Source organism: Heterocephalus glaber, unplaced genomic scaffold (genome assembly GCF_053883595.1).
Source record: "Heterocephalus glaber isolate CG9 unplaced genomic scaffold, H.glaber_assembly_v1.0 deba00001743, whole genome shotgun sequence".
In the NCBI taxonomy this organism is placed as follows: domain Eukaryota; kingdom Metazoa; phylum Chordata; class Mammalia; order Rodentia; family Bathyergidae; genus Heterocephalus; species Heterocephalus glaber.
In genome coordinates this window covers 3,161,220-3,178,812 of record NW_028258449.1, presented here as the reverse complement: position 1 = coordinate 3,178,812, position 17,593 = coordinate 3,161,220, and the positions used below count along the sequence as shown (strand labels likewise).

General features: G+C 46.1%; 1 protein-coding gene across 9 annotated transcripts in view; it reads right to left on the bottom strand.

Moving 5' to 3' along the window:
- Positions 1-291: 291 nt before the first annotated feature.
- Positions 292-17,593, bottom strand: part of Ankrd44 (ankyrin repeat domain 44) — a 242,195-nt gene continuing 224,893 nt past the window's right edge. For 4 of the 9 annotated variants that reach the window (XM_087200340.1, XM_021249785.2, XM_087200342.1 and 1 more), the window contains 10 exons: positions 16,994-17,111; positions 14,431-14,647; positions 12,371-12,458; positions 11,431-11,514; positions 10,183-10,328; positions 9,680-9,762; positions 7,986-8,068; positions 6,573-6,664; positions 5,801-5,836; positions 292-4,314 (listed from right to left, as the gene is read on the bottom strand). In XM_087200340.1, the coding sequence (XP_087056466.1) occupies positions 4,067-4,314; positions 5,801-5,836; positions 6,573-6,664; positions 7,986-8,068; positions 9,680-9,762; positions 10,183-10,328; positions 11,431-11,514; positions 12,371-12,458; positions 14,431-14,647; positions 16,994-17,111 (1,195 nt within the window). In that variant the 3' untranslated portion in view covers positions 292-4,066. Of the gene's footprint in view, positions 5,837-6,572; positions 6,665-7,985; positions 8,069-9,679; positions 9,763-10,182; positions 10,329-11,430; positions 11,515-12,370; positions 12,459-14,430; positions 14,648-16,993; positions 17,112-17,593 lie in introns of all 9 variants that reach the window. The other 5 variants (XM_087200341.1, XM_013068110.3, XM_087200344.1 and 2 more) reach the window with 3 other exon arrangements.

The following is a 17,593-nucleotide window of genomic DNA, read 5'->3' as shown; positions in this document are numbered from 1 at the left end:
AAGGAAGCTTAGAGAAAACTCAGGCTCAGTTTATCACACGCCTCTTGCTGCAAGTCAGCTGAACCCCTTTATGGAAACTGCTAGGGGCAGAAAGAAATATAATAAACATAAACACACATTTGAAACTTTTTGCCTAATTGTGATAATACACACAATGCCAATCTGGAGATATCCTTCTAGCTTATTTACTGTCAAAATTTAAAGTCAATTTGGCTTGAGGATGAGACAAAGATTTAAATTAGCAAAACTTTGGAAAAAAGCAGAAATTGGAAAAATGAAAGAAAACAGAAATTGCAACAATATGTGTACCGCTTTTATTTGTAAAAATAACCATCTGAATGCATTTCCATAGTATAATACAGTTAAGTACTTCATTATGTTATGAGAGCATCCAGTAGTTGCAAAAGTATTAAACTGTGCTTGAGAAGAGTCAGATTGGTTCCAAGTCATTCACTGAACTAAAACCAAGTTTTCCTCATTTTTTTACAGTCATGACATTTACCAGAGTCATCCAACTCCGATTTACATAAGAAAACATTACAGACAAAATCCCACCCAAATCATCAAACAACATTTTAGGCTGTTACAAATATGTTATGCAAAAGATAACACTGGCACCAGATTTGTATCACCGTGCTTTGCAAAGATATATTGCACATGCGAAAGCATAAAGGATGTAGACAAAACTACCAAAGATACTTGCATTGAACCTTTAGGTCACTGCATAAGAAATGCATATGATTACATTTTATGCACACACTTAGATTGTCACTATCTTAAAATGCTCTTCTCCTATAATACTGACCTAGGGTTTACAGTTGTGTGAGAAGAAAGCATTTTAGCACTGCAATATCAAACATAACTCCTATAGAAAACTTCAGCATTTTCATTTCAAAGCAGAGATGGGGGCAGTAGGAAAAAAAACACACTCTACATTCAAAGAAAGGTTGAAATGAAACCTCACTGGTATTATATTGCTCTGATAACACTCAAATGAAAAAATACAAAACGTTTCACGAAACATTTTCAGAATATACAAATATAAAAAGGCACTCTAACTTCATGTTACAAGATGAGAAGAGGGATGAGTTCTTCAACCAGCGCAACAGACAAGCAAACCAAGTTGCTGGACAGTACAAAGATTAACTAGTGCAGCAAATCCATTGAATGGTCTTGTTCTAACCTCATAATAAAAGAGTAAGTCAAGCAGCTGTTCACTGCCTAAAGTACCAAAACATACTATGGTGCCCTTTTAGTAGTGATAAATAGAAATCCCCTGAGCTATTTACTGGAGAATCATAGCAGATTTTAGGCAATTTGGAGACAGAAAATGTATGTACCAAAGAGGCAGACACTGGTGAACAGATAAGTGAGGTGAACACGGTCCGGTGGCCGTGGTTAAAAATGAGTCTAAAAATAACACATTGAAGGAAAAGCACTAAGCATCCAAGACTCAGAAACACGCCTTCTGGTTTCTTTCTTTAGAAAGCAATGCTGCAAACATTATCTCTAAGACATGTAACTGGAGCACACAGAACCTGTAGTTTTAAAAGTCATTTCTTAAAAAAATTTGATCTCTTATGAAACAGAGGGGTGGGTGGGTGGGGAGACCAGACACTGATTCAAGGGTCAGTTACAGTGAGCATGATTTCATTTCCTGCCAAGCACAGCTCCATGGAGACATCTGATGCTAGATCACAGCCCGGCTCACAAGGGTCCTAGACTCTGCTACTCTGGGGGAAAATGTTAATGTGCTCTCCGGAGAATGCAGCACTTCACTTCCTCCTTTAAATGCCACCGAGTGAGATTTCCATTCACTTCTAGAAAAAGACACTGCAGTATATCATGCTTCTTTGACACTGGAGCTCCCTTATTTTCAGAGTTTTGGTAAAGAAAAAGTCATCATTGCTCATTAGCAATTTGCCTACTTTAAAAAAATTCATCTTCTGTAAACAAAAAGAGGAGAAGAAGGAGGGAAACACCACACCAAGAATTTAAAAACAATATTGGTGGTGTTGCATTTTTTGATGAAATTAATACCAGTTCTCTGAGACTTTTGAACAAGCTCTCATTTAATTAAATGAGTTTTAATTAAATCCAGGATATTACAGGAGGAAGACTAAGGTCTTTTACAGCTAGATGAAAAATGTCACGAGGGAGTGTCTGTATTTGATTCAGACGGCAGAGGACACTGTTTTAAAAATGATCTCATGTGTTTCCAGGGTGACAACGGAACCTATTATAAAATGTCTAATAATTCTGCCCTAATGAAACCAATTTCTTTCCTGTCTCTTCCTCCAGTGGAAAATGCACCTGAGCTGGTGATTTTATTTTCCTGTTAGCACAGCGCCTGCACTGGCAGCCTTGCCCGGCGGGTTGCTGGGACCATGAAAGATTTTCAGTGTTTGCGGGGTAATTCCTGGGTGTCTCTTCACAGTACCTCCGTGCACAAGGCTACACACACCAGCTCCCCTCGAAGAAGAGTGGGTTGTGGTGTCTTCTGAGCTCTCAACTGGCTACAGATAGGCTGGGCCAGAGGCTGAGGGCAGATGGAAACCTCTGCATTGGAAGTGCTGGGTTTGTCCCCAGAGCTTCCAGCTGGCCCGGGGTCAACGGTGGCTTCTACTTTTTTAAAATTATTATTATTCTAAATAAAATACACAGCAATGAAAATAGAGGACAAACAGCGGATGTTTCCTCGTATTTCTTTCATTCAAATAAATATAAACACATTTACATCCAAAGTATATGGACATCTTCTCTAGTTCGGCAAAAAAACCGTGGTCAAAACCTTATCCGTGACAAATGTCCAGCTGTCAGCTGGAAATCTGTGTTCTAAGAAAAATAAAATACAATAAAGACTGGTACTCAAAAAGGGTTACATTTGGATGCCATGGAAAAGAGGCTTCAGTTCTTACTTGCACTTTGAAGGCAAACATGTAAAATCTTCCATTTTAGACTGAAGCATTTTGGTCCTCACGTACAGCTGGCTGATGAGCCACATGCACACACATAGAGACAGGCACATGTGCTCCTGTAGATGTGCTTACTGTTCAGTCTCATTCTTCTTTCCGTACAGCTCTTCCAGATGCAGAATGGGGCCCGTTTGACCTAGAAGCTTTGGCAGAGGGAGCAGACACAGCATTCACTATGCTGACTTCATCAGCATGCAACTAGCCATTGGCTTCTGTTCCTGTGTCACCCGCCTCCCCATTCTGGGTTCCCTTTCGCAGTCCCCCTCTCACGGAACACTTCACTAGCGATGAACAATGCTGATGAATCAGATGCTTTTAAAAAGTTAGTATTTTGATTTAAGAACAAATCAACAGGGTAGTTTTGTATTAAGTTTGCATATCATCTCAAAGTTTTGGTGCAATGTGATTTTCACCTGGAATGTTACTAGGTCAACTTGGATTTAATCACCGGGGTGAAAATTAGTCACAGGCTTGTTAGGGGAGCTCTGCGTGCCACATCTGTGTTAAACAACGAAAGCAAGTTCAAGATTCCCATTCATCTGGAAACTAACAAAGATCCTCAGAAAGAAGTTCTGGATATTTAAGTGCTCACTGCAGACTGGAAAGGAAGAGCTGGACTGCCTTGAAAGATCGTTAGCTGGCGTTACTTCTGAAGACGAATGCCTTTACCTTTGGCTTCTAGTGAGGAAGTAAACATCAAAGCAAGAAGAGGTCGGAGGCATTTCCTGTCCGCGGCTGCCCTTCCCTCCCCGGGACACGGATTCGACACTGAGATGCTTCCTTACCGTGAGCAGCCGCCTCTCCCTTGCATTATCCCCAAAGAAAAAGAATTAAATACAGTTTTATTCCTTACTTAAATGAGAGGTAGACTTTCACAGAAGTACCTTGGAGCTAAGGAAAACATGAAACCAAACCAAACCAGGACCCCTTGTACCAGTGTCCCCTCCAGCGCGGCGGCTCTCCCTCCTCCTCCTCTGGCTTCCCAAAGCTCGGGCCCCATTATAATACTGGACCATGGCAGAAACCTGGAAATCAAGCCTCTTCCCTTCCTCCAACACGTGCGATCAGGGAAAAGCTCCTACAGTTCCAAGTCAAAAGGTTTCGGAATCAGAGTCATTCTCATTGTACCCGTCCTCGGAGCCTACGTCGTTACTGCACAGGCTAACCACGCTACCCAGGTTGGAGAGGGTCGTCCTGCTCAAATTATCTTTTTTAAAACAAACGAAGTTGACAGCCGTCATTGCACTGGACGGAGAAAAAGGCATCATGGTAGCCAGAATGAGGGCCAGGCAGTCGGCCACATCTTTGTTAGGAGCGCAAGCCAGGGCCGGGGTGTGACCTGGGCGTAAATGCAGACAAGGCAGCAGTTAGTCTGGGTCCAGTACATCCATGACCTCGCGGGGCGATGCATGTGGAGTTAGAGTTCATGCCAGGTGCGAGAGGGTTACTCATGCTAGGGCTGAGGCCGAGGGACAGGGAGGGGAGACATGTATGGAGCCGGGTTTATTTTGTTGTGTTTTCAGCTCACATGACTACAGCAAGCACAATATTATCTGGAGTTAGGTGGAATTCCAGCCTTCATCTAGAGGACAGAAACATGAGGAGATGGTGGGACACAATTCCACGACAATGGGAGCAGCACAACAAGGAAGACATTTCCACCGGGAGGACACACACCATGAGCTTGGGCCCTGGCTGCAGGGATCTCATTCTGAGAACAACGCCTTTCTGAGTGGGGAACTGTGTGTCAGGTCAGAGAAGACACTGAAGGTCAGGTGGCTGTCCAAGTGACTTTACATAAAGCCACACCAGTGATTTGGTTTTTGAAAAATGGAGCCATTCGAACAAATCAGACAGGAGGGCACTATTGCTTGTGATTAAAGATTTATAATTGTTTGAAAGACATTTGACAGAACTAAAAAAAAAAAATCCACTCCAGGGCTGGGGATTTAGCTCAATGGTTCTGGCGCCTGCCTTGCAAGCACAAGTTCCCAAGTTCGATCCCCGGTACCAAAAAAAAAAAAACCACTCCACTAACCAAAGTCCCAAATCTGAGAATTGGTATGCTTGGTGGACTGGAGTTTGTCACTGTCCAGAATCCAGATGTAATAGGTCCAGTCCAGGTAAGAAAACTGCCTCAACACATAAAACTGGGACCCCCAGGAAGGCAGTCAATTCCTTGATTTAATTAGTTCTTTGTCCACTTTTTTCTGTTGGCCAAAGTGCCCACCTCAAAATGAGTGGTGCTGCATCGGATCACTCAGAGGAGCCACCCTTATACAACTTAGCTAAACTGATCCCCACCCTCTCGGCCGTTTGAAGCGTATTCCTCCTTCCAGCATGAAAACAAACAAGAAGGGGCCAGTTATCCCCCACTGCATCCCATAGAGGGCAGTGATGACGGGAGCCGCTACCTCAGTGCTGCAGCACGAAGGACGTTGTCCCTATGCTTCCCAGCCTCCAGACGAGGCTAAGCCCCAAGACAGGAGGCCACATCCCCCGCCCCAGGACCCTGGCTCCTGATGTTGCTAGGGGCTGAGCAAACCTCAGAGGTCTCAGATTTATACCGGAGGAAAGCAAAGCCCATTGCTTCTGATCTCTGGTCATTCTGGAGAAAAACGTGGGCTCTGCATGCCAACCCAAAGGTGGTAGTCGGGGTAAGAGGGCGAGGGAAGGTGAGGTGGGAAGACCAAGGAGATGGAGTAACGGGGGCTTTCTGCATTTCCTAGATGAGTCAGTTGGGGACGGGGCAGGGTACATGCTAGGATACACGGGGCTGCAGAACCAAAACTAAGTTAGCTATCAATGTCAGTATGGCTGCTTACTTCTGAGAAATAGGCATGAGCTGCTAATTCCAACACCTGTAATAAGCAGTTGAGTTACATTAATACATTACAATGCTTTAGTTGAACGCCAAAATAAATGCCATGTTTTAAAAAAAATTACTTAATTCATAAATATCCAGAAGTTCCTCTTTTGCTCACTGAGCTTAAGAGGCATTGTACTTAAAGTGGTAGTTTAGTACAACTCTCAAATGCTTTAGTTTTCAGATGTCTTAGGAAACAGAGCGGAAAGCTTCTGATAAGAATTAGCTGGCTTAGACAAGGAATGTTATATAGATCAGGGGAGCCTTCAAGTCTAGATGTTTGCTAAAAATATTTTACTCATGTTCCCCAAATTTCCATGCTAGGAATAGGAATTCTGATCTGTACTGAAAAAATAAGTTTGATCTCAGAATGAACTGAAATACAGTCGAAGATCTAAGTGTCCATCGGGCGGGCCCTTGCACATGCACAAAGGACATGTGGAATCCCTAACTCTTCAGTGTCCTTGGGGAGAGGGTTTTCAGAGTGTCTGAACTGTTTCTGCCGCCAGACTGAAGAGTTAGGGATCCGCTGCTGACACGACATGCAGAATGGACAGCAGGAGACAGTGTGACCCACGACAGGACAGACAGGAAACGGTCTCCTTGCCTGACTTCTCACACTCATGGGACTTCCCAGGGGCCGAATCTCACTGCTCTTTTAACTGGCTCCTGTCTTTCCTACTGTCCTCTGGCAGCAAGAGCATAGGGAAGGTGCCTACAGCCATGCTTACCATTTTCATCCACAGCGAGTACACAGGCTCCTCTGGCCAACAGCTCCTCCACTACCACCTTCAGGCCATTGCGAGCAGCAATGTGGAGGGGTCTAAAAAGCAACACAAATGTCAGCTGGGCATGGACTGGGGCAAGTTCTATAGTTTGGATGTGAACTGCCCCCCAAAGGCCATGTGTGCGAGGGTTGGTCCCCAGTGTGTGGTTACGGGTGGGGGTGGCCCTTGAAGGGGATGGTGGGACTCCAGCCCTTCCTCCTAATCCCTTTGTGTTGACCACAAGTGCACAGCCTTGCTCCACCCCGCATGCTCCCTGACGTGCTGACGATGGACCAGCGTCTCTGAGCCCATGAGCTAAAGCAAACTTGCTCTCTTCTGAAGGTGACCATCTTGGGTATCTGATACAGGAGTGGGAAAGTGTGACACTTCCACCAGCTTTTGTCACTAAAAGGATGGTGTTCTTGGGAATCCACAGGTGTACTTTTTAAGAAAATATGTGTCCACCAAAGTTTTCCCAGGTGCTAATGACCCAACTGTTCTCTCATACAGGGCTCAGATTTCCCTGCAAGTATTGTACATATTCTACATCTCATGTAATTTCAAATGACGGTTAGTAGGAAGACAGCGGGGGAATTCAAACTTCAGTGGGTCTTGTAGAAACACTGGTGTGTTTCTACTTCAGCCTTTGAGTTACTGTTTCACTCAGTCCATCAATATGACTGGCGTTGATATATACTCTCTCATCATGATTATGCTCTCCCATCTTGTCACAATTATTACATGCACCCAGGTGTCTTACTGAGTGTGGTGCCTTAGAGAATAATGTCAAACAGTATATTGTGCTACACACTGCTTCATCATATTGACTAAAAAATTATAATATTCCCTTGCCTTTAAAAAGTGCACAAATAATTTCCTAATATGGAAAATGAAGCAGGTTGTAGATCTTTCACACTGAGAGTTACAATGAATTGCATTAAAATATAACTAAGACAGATAGCTTTAGAAACTCTTCAAATGTATTCTGGGAACTTGATTTATAAAAGTGTTGTTTTCCAGTCTGGATACATAATGCTGATGCATAATACAAATACTTTCCCCAAACATGTCAGTCCATAAGCCCCTAAGATCTTTCTAGCAGCTCACTAAATTTATAATGCTATTACAGAAATATCAATGAAGAAAAACAAAGAGCTCACAAAATTCTGCAAAGGCATAGCAAAAGAAGAATTTTAACTGAAACTCCGTCCGCTAGTCAGCCTTTGCAGGCAGGCAGCTGGGAACCTCACGGAGGTGCAGCCAGGTTGGCGCCGCTGTGACCCAGAGTGGACCCAGTGCTGGGGGAAGACTCCTAAGTTCTGCTGGGTAAATGCCCAGGGCTCTGCACCAAAGGCAGACGTTAGTGGTCTCACTTACGTCTGCAGTGCATTATTTTTGGCATTAATAAGGCTTTCATCTTGTATCTTGTCAAGTATCAACAAGGCACATTTTTCATGACCCTGATAAAAGAAAAAGAATGATAAGAAACATGAGACAGAGACATAGAAAAGTCCCTGGATAATTACTTCCTTATACTTAAAACTGAAAATAAATTTGCTCTGTCAAAAACATTCTACAAGGCTATTTTCTGGATATATTTTTTCCTAAAGAGTAAATGGGCCCTAGATACTCTTAAGAGTCTAAATAAGGCCTATTAGGACTTGGGTGACATATGTCTGTGCTAAAATATTCATACTTAATATGAATATCTCCAAGATAATTTTCAGAATTAATGTCCAGAGAGCGAAAGCAGATGGTAGTTTAGCTAGGTCAGCTGGTAAATCGAGAGCAGAGTCTGGCGCACCCTTCAGGTCCTCCAGCGTTACTTTGTAAACATCCACCGAGTCCCACGCCTCCTCCTCAAGCCTTCAATTACCGTTCAGCGATTCACCACCTTGGAAGCCCATCACACCCACTAACTTGTTCACTCCGCATCGCCGAACCCCTCACAAGCGAAGAGGCCTTGCTTCAAGAAAGCTCATTCTGCTCCTGCTTAGCCTGAGCAGGTGTCTCTGGATCTTATGACAAAGGTGGCTGATAATTCGAGAAATTAACTGTCGCGGTAGAGCTCTTCTAAAACTTGGGACCTGGAGGCCTTTTAGGGGGTCACAGCCTCCTAAGCGCTTGCTCATCGGGAGTAGAGCAGCCGCAGAATCATCCAGTGGCTAGAAATGCTGGCTCCAGGCCCCCAGACCCCACCTGTCAGGATCGGTATTTTAACCAAATCCCCACGAATTTACCTGCACCGTAAAGTATGGAAAGCACTGCGCTTATGCTCCCTAAAACACTACGCCTTGAGGGGAACTTGAAACTGAGCATGTTTTTGTGGTTTCCATGGGCTTCCCAGAGCGGGAGGGGAGAAAACACCATCAGTGAGAACAGGCATGGCTGAGACTTGGGTCCCACTGAGTCGAGGAGACACCTGATATTTTAACTATATTGAAAGAAACCCAGCGTCACTGGCGCCCAGGGGCATTATACTCTACTGCCTCTGATAAAAGCAGACATCCACGCACATCCACTCATGCGTGAAGATGTATAGACATCTGTTATGAAAGCACGGGGACATTCTATTTACCAACAACAACAAACCCAGCCATGTTCTTTGGATGGAACTGTGCAGCAGAAAAGGAGGGGGTAGGGTAGAAATGCACATGGATATGTTGACTTGCTTCGCGATGCCTCTTTTAATGGAACAAAAGCAAAATGAGTAGAACTGCTTAATTCCAAAGCCACATAACTAAAGCTCTAACCTATGATATGGTACCAAACTGCAGCACCACCATTCAGAGACAGATACAGTGGTGGCCTCAAGACAGAGGGGCCTTGGCAAGAACGCAAGTGACGGTGCCATGAGGCGTGTATTCTCCTCACTTGTCATGATGGAGCATCGGCTCATCAACCTGGCGACTGCCCTTTCCCTATCCCGCTTCGATTCCACACACAGTTGACAACACCCTGGGAAAATGTACACCTTCCGGAAGAACCACACTAGACTTCCGGAATAGAAAGGGCGTCAGTGGTATTGTTATCACAATGCTAGTAACAGTGCTTTAAATTTATTTACATACTTCACTACTGGCCAGATGTAAAGGTGTATTCAAGTCCTTATCCTTCACAGTCAGATCAGCCTGGGCACTGTTCACCAAAATATCTACAGGGAAAGAAGAGGCAGAGACTGAGACTAACCCTAATCACATGCATTTTGAGGAAGTTACTATCAAAACAACATTTAAATCAGGACACCTTACATAATTGTATTTCACACTTTTAAAGAAAAGAAGGAGCCTGATTTGTTGCCCTATTTATTCCACCCAGATCCAAGGCTGACAGGCATTTAAGTGTCCTTGCAGTTTCACTCTTTCCACTTAAAATGAATCTGCTACTGATTTGGTTTCTAAAGTGGAGACATGTCACTGCAGGAGGCTTGGCAAGGTCCTCCCCGATCCAAGCACCTGGGACAGAAAGTGACTGAGGAAACAGTCAGGCGGCTTAAGGAAGACTGCCTGTGGCCCTCTTCCAGATGCAGAGACCACAAGAACACCGGTTTGGATTCCCCAGGAGCAGCACGTACCCACGGCACCCGCCTGCCCGTTCTCTGCGGCCATCATCAGTGCGGTCTTCCCCGAATTGTCCACAGCGTTCACCTGAGCGTTGTGTCGCAAGAGGAGCTGCAAGCAATCCACGTGGTCCCCGAACGCTGCTGCGTGGAGGGGTGTCCTGCAGATTTCAAATGAGTTAGGGGTTTGGTTTTCCTTCAAACTATTCTCTCTTTAATAACTGCCGAGAAACGTGTGTGTGGTATTGTCTGGGATTCAGAGTGTCTCTGCTTACAGAAATAATGGCCAAGACACCTTGAAAAGCCATTCAAGGAAGTCACTGAAGTGTCCCCAGAGTGAAAGGAACACTTTAGAGTGTGTGGGGGTGTCATGGTGGCCCCGACAATGAAATCAGCGCTGATGCTTGCAGTGACTTCTCTCATCTTTGAGATGGAGACTTTCAAAGTTAAGCCTTAAATTTGTAGGTAACTGGTTGATTAAATAAAGATTTTAAATGCCACATAACCAAATATGGATGGGTGATTTCTTTGAAAGGATGATTTGGTATTATTTATTAAAATTTAAAAACTATTGGCTTTTGAATCAAGTAATTCCACTCCTAGAACTTTACCTCCCAGATACACTTGGTCATGTGTCTAGATTCCTAGATGAGAACGTTCACTGGGCCACTCCTTTGAAAGAGCAAAATATTGAAAGCAGCCTAATTTTTCTTCAACTGAAGACAGGCTGAGTAAAATAGAGTATATCCATTCACTGAAATAATATGCGCTTCAAAAAGAATGTGGTAAATATGTATATTCTTGCATGAAAATACTTCCAAGATATACTAAAAGTAGAATATGATTGTAGAATGGCCTATTTGCATAAAAAGAATAGATATGTATATATTTATAGATGTTTATAAATACATACATACAGAAAGTATTTAGGAGGAAATACCATTTGGAGAGAACAGAGCACAGTGCCGTCTCCATGGGAAAGGGTGGGTATTCTCAGCAAAAAGGGAGTTTAAAAAAATTATATACCCTTGGGCCAGGGATTTAGCTCAGTGGTTCTGTCACCTGCCTTGAAAGCGCAAGGTCCCGAGTTCAATCCCAGGTACCAAAAAAAAAAGTTATATACCCTTTATGATATTTAACTTTAAAAGATCACGCTTATACAGTATATTACTTTTCAATGGAAAAGACAGATGCTCAGCTACTCAGCAAGTGCAAAGCAAAGCCCAGCTCATCAAGTCCAAGGCCTGTGCCAGGGTTGCTTACCGGCCTCTGTCATCTCCGCAGCTGACGATGCTGGAATCGATGGCCCCGAGAAGCATCGACGCACAGTTCTCATGATCATTTATTCTACAGCAGAAACGGATCTCCACATAACAATCGCCTCTTTACTGTACATTCCCTTCTGTTTCACCCTCCTGAGCTTGTATGTCTCCTCCTACCGTGTCTTTCTTTCCCTTTTCCAATTGAAAAGATGCCACCTATTTAACAATCTAATGAACTTTTAGAAAATTGGGTGTAAACATCTGTGGTATGTGTGTCCACTGCATCTCTTCTGGGACCGCTGGATTGGAGTAGAAGCTCACTGCATATGAACACGAGACACCACTGGGGGTACTGGGGACCAAGGTTGCAAAGACATGGATTCTTCACCTCTTTATCAGTCAATTTTGTGCATTTGAGAGCTGCCAATGAAGTGGCCAGCATCCCGTGAAGCCCACAGACAATGCACAGGCCTTGGGTCTTGGCCCTAAGCCAGCCGTGGAAGTCACTGTATCCTCACCCCCGGGGCGGGCGGAAAGGTTAGAAAGGTTAGTGAAAGCAAGACTTATCAGGCCCCAGCAATGGGGTGTGACAAATAAGAAAAGACCTCCTGGGAACAAATGGCTTCCTAACGGAAGCAGCAGGCTGCTGGGAACCCTGGCTGATTTTCAGAATTTGGCAGACAGCAGGGGCTACCCCTGCAGCTCCTGTACATCCTGGGAAACTCACCCCCAACCCCCTCCCGGCAGCCTCTGGGGGCGCGTAAGTCACCTGGGAACTGTGCAACCCAGAGACCACACCTGGCTGGCAGGACTGTCTTTGGCAGTACAGTGGAATATTTTAGACTCAGCTGTCACCCGAAGCGCTCTCCTCCCCAAAGCCATTTCTCTACACGCAGTTAAGTGAGCTGACCGAGACCGTGGAGCCCGGCACTTCTACTTACATTGCACAGTGAAGAGGCGTGAACGGGTTCCCCACGAACGCACGGAAACATTTTTGCTCCAAAAGTATCTCTATACAGTTTTCATTGCCTGCAAAGAACCAACAGAACTCAGGGATTTCGCAAGAAAGAAACTTTGTTCCACATAGTTTGGTTTGATTTTTTTCACTCAGTATTAAATTCTAGCTTATCATTTTTCCTGAACTGGCTGAATATCCATTCTCTGCAGATTGATTACCAAAATGCCAAAATGTTCCTAACGAGGCTCACAGGCAAAGGAAAGTCTTATGGTGCAGGTTCCATGTTGCCCCCGGCCCAGATGGGGAGATGCATCTGGGGTGTGGACACTTCAGGAAATGCAGCTGTCACAGTGCGAATGTGTTTCCTACACTTGCGCACCGCTGGAGTTTGCAGTACACAGGATTGGGCTAGTGCACAGGAAAAGGCTGACTGTAAAATATTATGTGTTTTAAATGATGCCTGGCACACAGTAGGTTCCTAGTCAGTGCTTTCAATCAGTAGATGAAGTAACATGAAAAATTATTTTTAATGAAAGGACATTTGGCTTCTAAATCAACTGAATTTGATGTAAGTAATTCAAAGATCCCAGCTCTGTCACCTTGTGACATGGCCTGAGGCAGCTTTCTTGGGACCTCTGAGCCTCAGTTTCCCATCTGTATTATATAAAGCTGGACTTGAAGGAGCTGCCCTGCTGCGTAACAGGACCGTGTGAGCTTTAACTCCATAAAGGCCCTCAACATGGTTGAAAGGCGCTGTCCATGTGGGAGGCTGGAGACACTGCTGTCTGGCTTTAGAATACACATTGGCGTCCTGGTCCCCCTTCCTGGCTGAGCTCCAAGGTAATTTAATGAAAATTCCCTTATCATCTACCTCAGAATAAGGAAGATCGGACAGTTTAAAATATTAAAATACAAATAAACCTTTTTTTGAAGAGAGAAGCTGCGATAGCTTTCAGGGGGACTGAGAAGCCTGGAAGGAATGAGCAGGAGCAGCCCCTGGCAGGCAGGTGAAGGGTCTCCAGCGACCCTGTGCCCATTAGTACGAATCCCCCAGGGGACCTGGCTCAGGGCAGCGTCTACAGCAGCCTTTTGGAGGTGGGGACCATGTGAACCCACACCTGGCCTGTGCACAACGGACCGGGGTGACCAGACAACTTTGTGTTTCGAATGTGCAGCGAAGGGGTTCTGAGCAGATGGAGCAGGGACCCCTGCGCTGCAGGAGGCTGCTGGCAGGGAACCTCTTGGGACAGGGCTGCCCCGCCCCTGCTGTACACAGAGGCCTGGGGTAGGGCCCTCCCCGCCCAGGGAGGAGGCAGCCATGGCAGGTCTGGGCACCATGGTAGCCGTAGTCACAGCGCCCTTCCTCCCTTGCGGGCTCTCCTCACCCAGGGAGCCCATGGCTTCACTTCTCGCCCCGAGAGGGGACCCTTGCCAATTTTAGGTAAAAACTCACAATCCTCTGGTGGGAGGGAGGAGCAAGACCAAGTTGAATAAGTAGAAAATTCGGCTCCTCTTATTAAGGCGGAATCAATGAAAAAGAAGAATCAATGAAATTCAAGGTGAGGTCGTAAATCAAAACTCTTCCTAGATTGGTATTCAGTTTCTAAATTAAAAATTTTAATTTAATATCATTCTGGGCTGGCAAACAGTGGGAAGGTATATCTTGTGTGCATGTTTGGTGGAGTAACTATAACATCCTTTTTGCAAAGTAACGCAGTATAACTTATTAAAATTAAAAATATACCTGCCCCTTACTCAGTAATCTCATTTCTAGATGCTTACCTGGCAGGAGTTTTGGTATTAGAATAGGAGCACAATCACGTCGCCACTATTTCTAATAGGAAGAAAGAAGCTAAGATACAATCTGCAGCCCACCCACAGGATTCTGGTGAAGAGAAAATTCTGCTGGAATCGCAGGCATGGCCAGCACACAGGGCTGGATGCTCTGATGGGAAGTCACAGTTACTGACAATCACCGTGGGAATCCAGGTAAAAAGCCGGCAGCCAGACACACGCCGAAGCGTGTCCGGCCTAGGGACTCACCATGGTAGCAGGCCCAGTGCAGGGGCGTGTAGCCCTGGCTGTCCCGCAGGCAGCAGTCCTCCTCAGCCAGAGCCATCTGCAGCAGCTCGCTCAGCCACGTGGCGTGGCCGCGGGCGGCGGCATAGTGCAGGGGCGTCCTTCCCCGGAAGTCCCTACAGAGCACCGACACCTCCTGCTCCAGCAGCATCTGCACGCACTCTTCATGTCCCGTCATGATCTGGGTGTGGGAGAAACGCAGAGGACCTCAGAGGGGCCTCCTTGGGGCAGAGCCCGGCCCCAGGACAGAGGTGCCCTGTGCCAGGGCTGGGGACAGGACAACCCAGGGACACCCACACTGGAGGAGCCTGAGACGCCAGCACTCCGGGAACATGGCTGACTCTCCAGACAGCCTTGCTGGGACCACGACACTGCGGAACATGTGGGCTGTAGGACCGGGGGAAAGGAGGAAGTTCTGGCCTCCCCCAACCCCAAATACAGTCCTCTCACTTCCCAGCTTCTACAAGAACAGAAGCAATAACCGCCAGGCAGCTGTGAAGGCTCAGTCTCATGAGGGGCTGAAGCTGGGCACGTGTGGGGAGTCGTGCTGTGTGGATATCACACCGTGTCCCCAACACAGACCTGGACAGTGCAGCCTGGGATGCCCAGGCTCCGTGGCCAGCAGGTGCAGCAGGTCACTGTCCTGAAGAAGGCAGGCACTGTGACACAGCGCACTTAAGAGACCAGCAGAAAAGGTCAGGCGACAGGAAGGACTCAGCTCTGCTGTGCTACGTGCGCCTGTCACTTAGAAAGGCCAAGGTGGGGCACACAACTGCGGGTGTCCCGGCCCCAGCCCGTAGCACAGCTCGAAGGATGTGCCCAAGAAACAGGAACTATGGTTATGACAAGGAGCACACAAAGCTCCTCTTATGTTCACTGATCAGGGTGTTTATACCATTCCCAAATAGCGATTTTAAGATTTCTGCATTTGTCCGTTTAGTTTCTTTGACATGTTTTATTTCTTAAATTAAAAATTTAAAAAAATTAATTCATTTTTTTGGTACTGAGGATTGAATTCAGGACCTGTGTTTGCCAGGCAGGCGTGACATCACTGAGCTAAATCTCTGGTCCCTGTTTGACATGTTTTAAAAACAGTTCAACAGATAAATACAAACAATTGTTCACAGAATATGTACTTTGGTATCATTCATGATAAAGAACAATTAGAAATAGCACAATTAGCACTTTAGAGGTTGAAGCAGGAGGGTCAAAAGTTTGAGTCCAGCCTGGGGAACTTAAGTGAGATGTAGTCTCAAAATAAAAAAAATAAAAAGGGCTGGGGAGGACCAGCTTGAAACTGAATTGAGTAGGCTTTAGATACTATTGATTTGGCTTGTACATTTGGCTATTGATTAAAATTGTGCGTCATTCCAAGGCCTAAGTGTGGCTTGTTAAAGGAGCCTTTGGCTGGTGTACGGAGACAGGCTTCCCTAGGCCCACAGTCACAATTAAGATCTCAGTGATTGATAATATTGTGACGTCTCTAATGGCAACCAAACACTGCGGCTGAGGAATCATGACTCAGAAGCCATTCTCCCAGATCAAACATTAGCTAAGGTAACACAGGTGGCTTGTTAGCTATGACCTGCAAGATAGCACGAGTGGCTTCACTGTGACCTGTCCTTCAGGAGAATGCCTCGTTCCTCCCCTTCTACAAGCCTGGCTCATTAGTGCATCAGTCCTGCTGTTCCTTCCATCTGCCTTTATGTCCCCTGCTATGTTGTGTAATCATAAATCCTGACTGATCTAGAGATCCTTGTCTTAGCCAGGATAGAGCTAAGACCAGATCCCGGCCCCCAAGTAATAAGCTATTGTTCTTTGTATATTATTCTTGTATCCCCTGCTGTACCACAATCAGGTGATTGGGCATCCCTGGATAACTAATTGGTCCGGCTATCAACCTAATACTCCAGTACTGAAAAAAAAGAAGGGAGGGAGGGAAGGAGGGAGGGAGAAGGTGGGGAAGAAGGAAGGAAGGAAACAGAGAAAGGAAGGAAGGAAGGGCACAACTACTCAAAACCAGGCCTCACTGAAATAAATTATGGTGCCTCCACATTAGAGGAGTAGAAATGATAGTGTAGAAAAAATATTTAGTGCCATGGGGAAAAGATCCTTGATTTGTTATGCAAACCCCCCCGCCCCTAGATTCCAAATAGGATCTTTGGTGTTCTTTTTTGGAAGTTTAAAACAGATCTATTTGTAGAAAAAAAGACCGGAGCAACACACAGTGAAAGCGGGTATCTCCAGGAGTAGGATTGCTGGTGGTTGTGATTTTTTTCTCTGTGCTTTAAAAACATCATTTTGCAAAATTCCCGTAAGGCACATAACACAATGTACCCTGCAGTCAGAAAGCACAGCTAGCCGCACCGACAGGGGGCGTCCCACTGCCCTCTGCAGAGGACGCCGCCACTGTTTCTGACGGGTTGAGGCTGGCTGGTTGTATGATGAAAGCACTTTTTTTTTAAACTACAGAGTCACAAAGGAAGCGAGCGTAAGCAAGCTCGGCTGAGGCGACAGCGGCACGCACCCCTCGGTGTAGGGCGGTGCAGCCCATCACGTCCGCAGCATCCATGTTGGCCTCCTTCTCTAGGAGCAACGAGACCGCGTCGATGTGTCCGTATGCGACTGCAAGCATCAGGGGCGTTCTAGGGAGAGAGACAGACAGGCTTCTGAGGGGAGATCTGAGAAGTACCTCCCAGGGCCGATCGCTCCCTTCTTCTCTTCCACCCCCAGGCTGCTGTCTGCGCCCATTCTAAGCGTGCAGGCAGGACAAGCCGCAGGGTTGGCTGGAGGAGGCTCCTTGCCCGAGCAGCCCAGCTAATCCGTCATTTTCGGAGCTCTGTGGCCCAACTCGGGGTCTGTGGCAGGGAGTGCACATGCAGGAGACCGGCTTGCTTCTGCAGGGCAGCTCCGAGGGCACAGCCTTCCACGCTGGACTTGTGCTCAGGACTTCATCTGCGTGAAGGTCCCACGCCCTGCGAGATAGTGCCACAGCTCCAGGGCCGGGTCCTGAGTCAGGCTGCATGCACCTGGGCACCCGGACGTCACTAGTGCTTCTGGCCTGCACTTTCTGTTTGTAAGAGAGGGAGGGGTAGGGGATCGGCCAACAGGGAAAATGCACCAACGA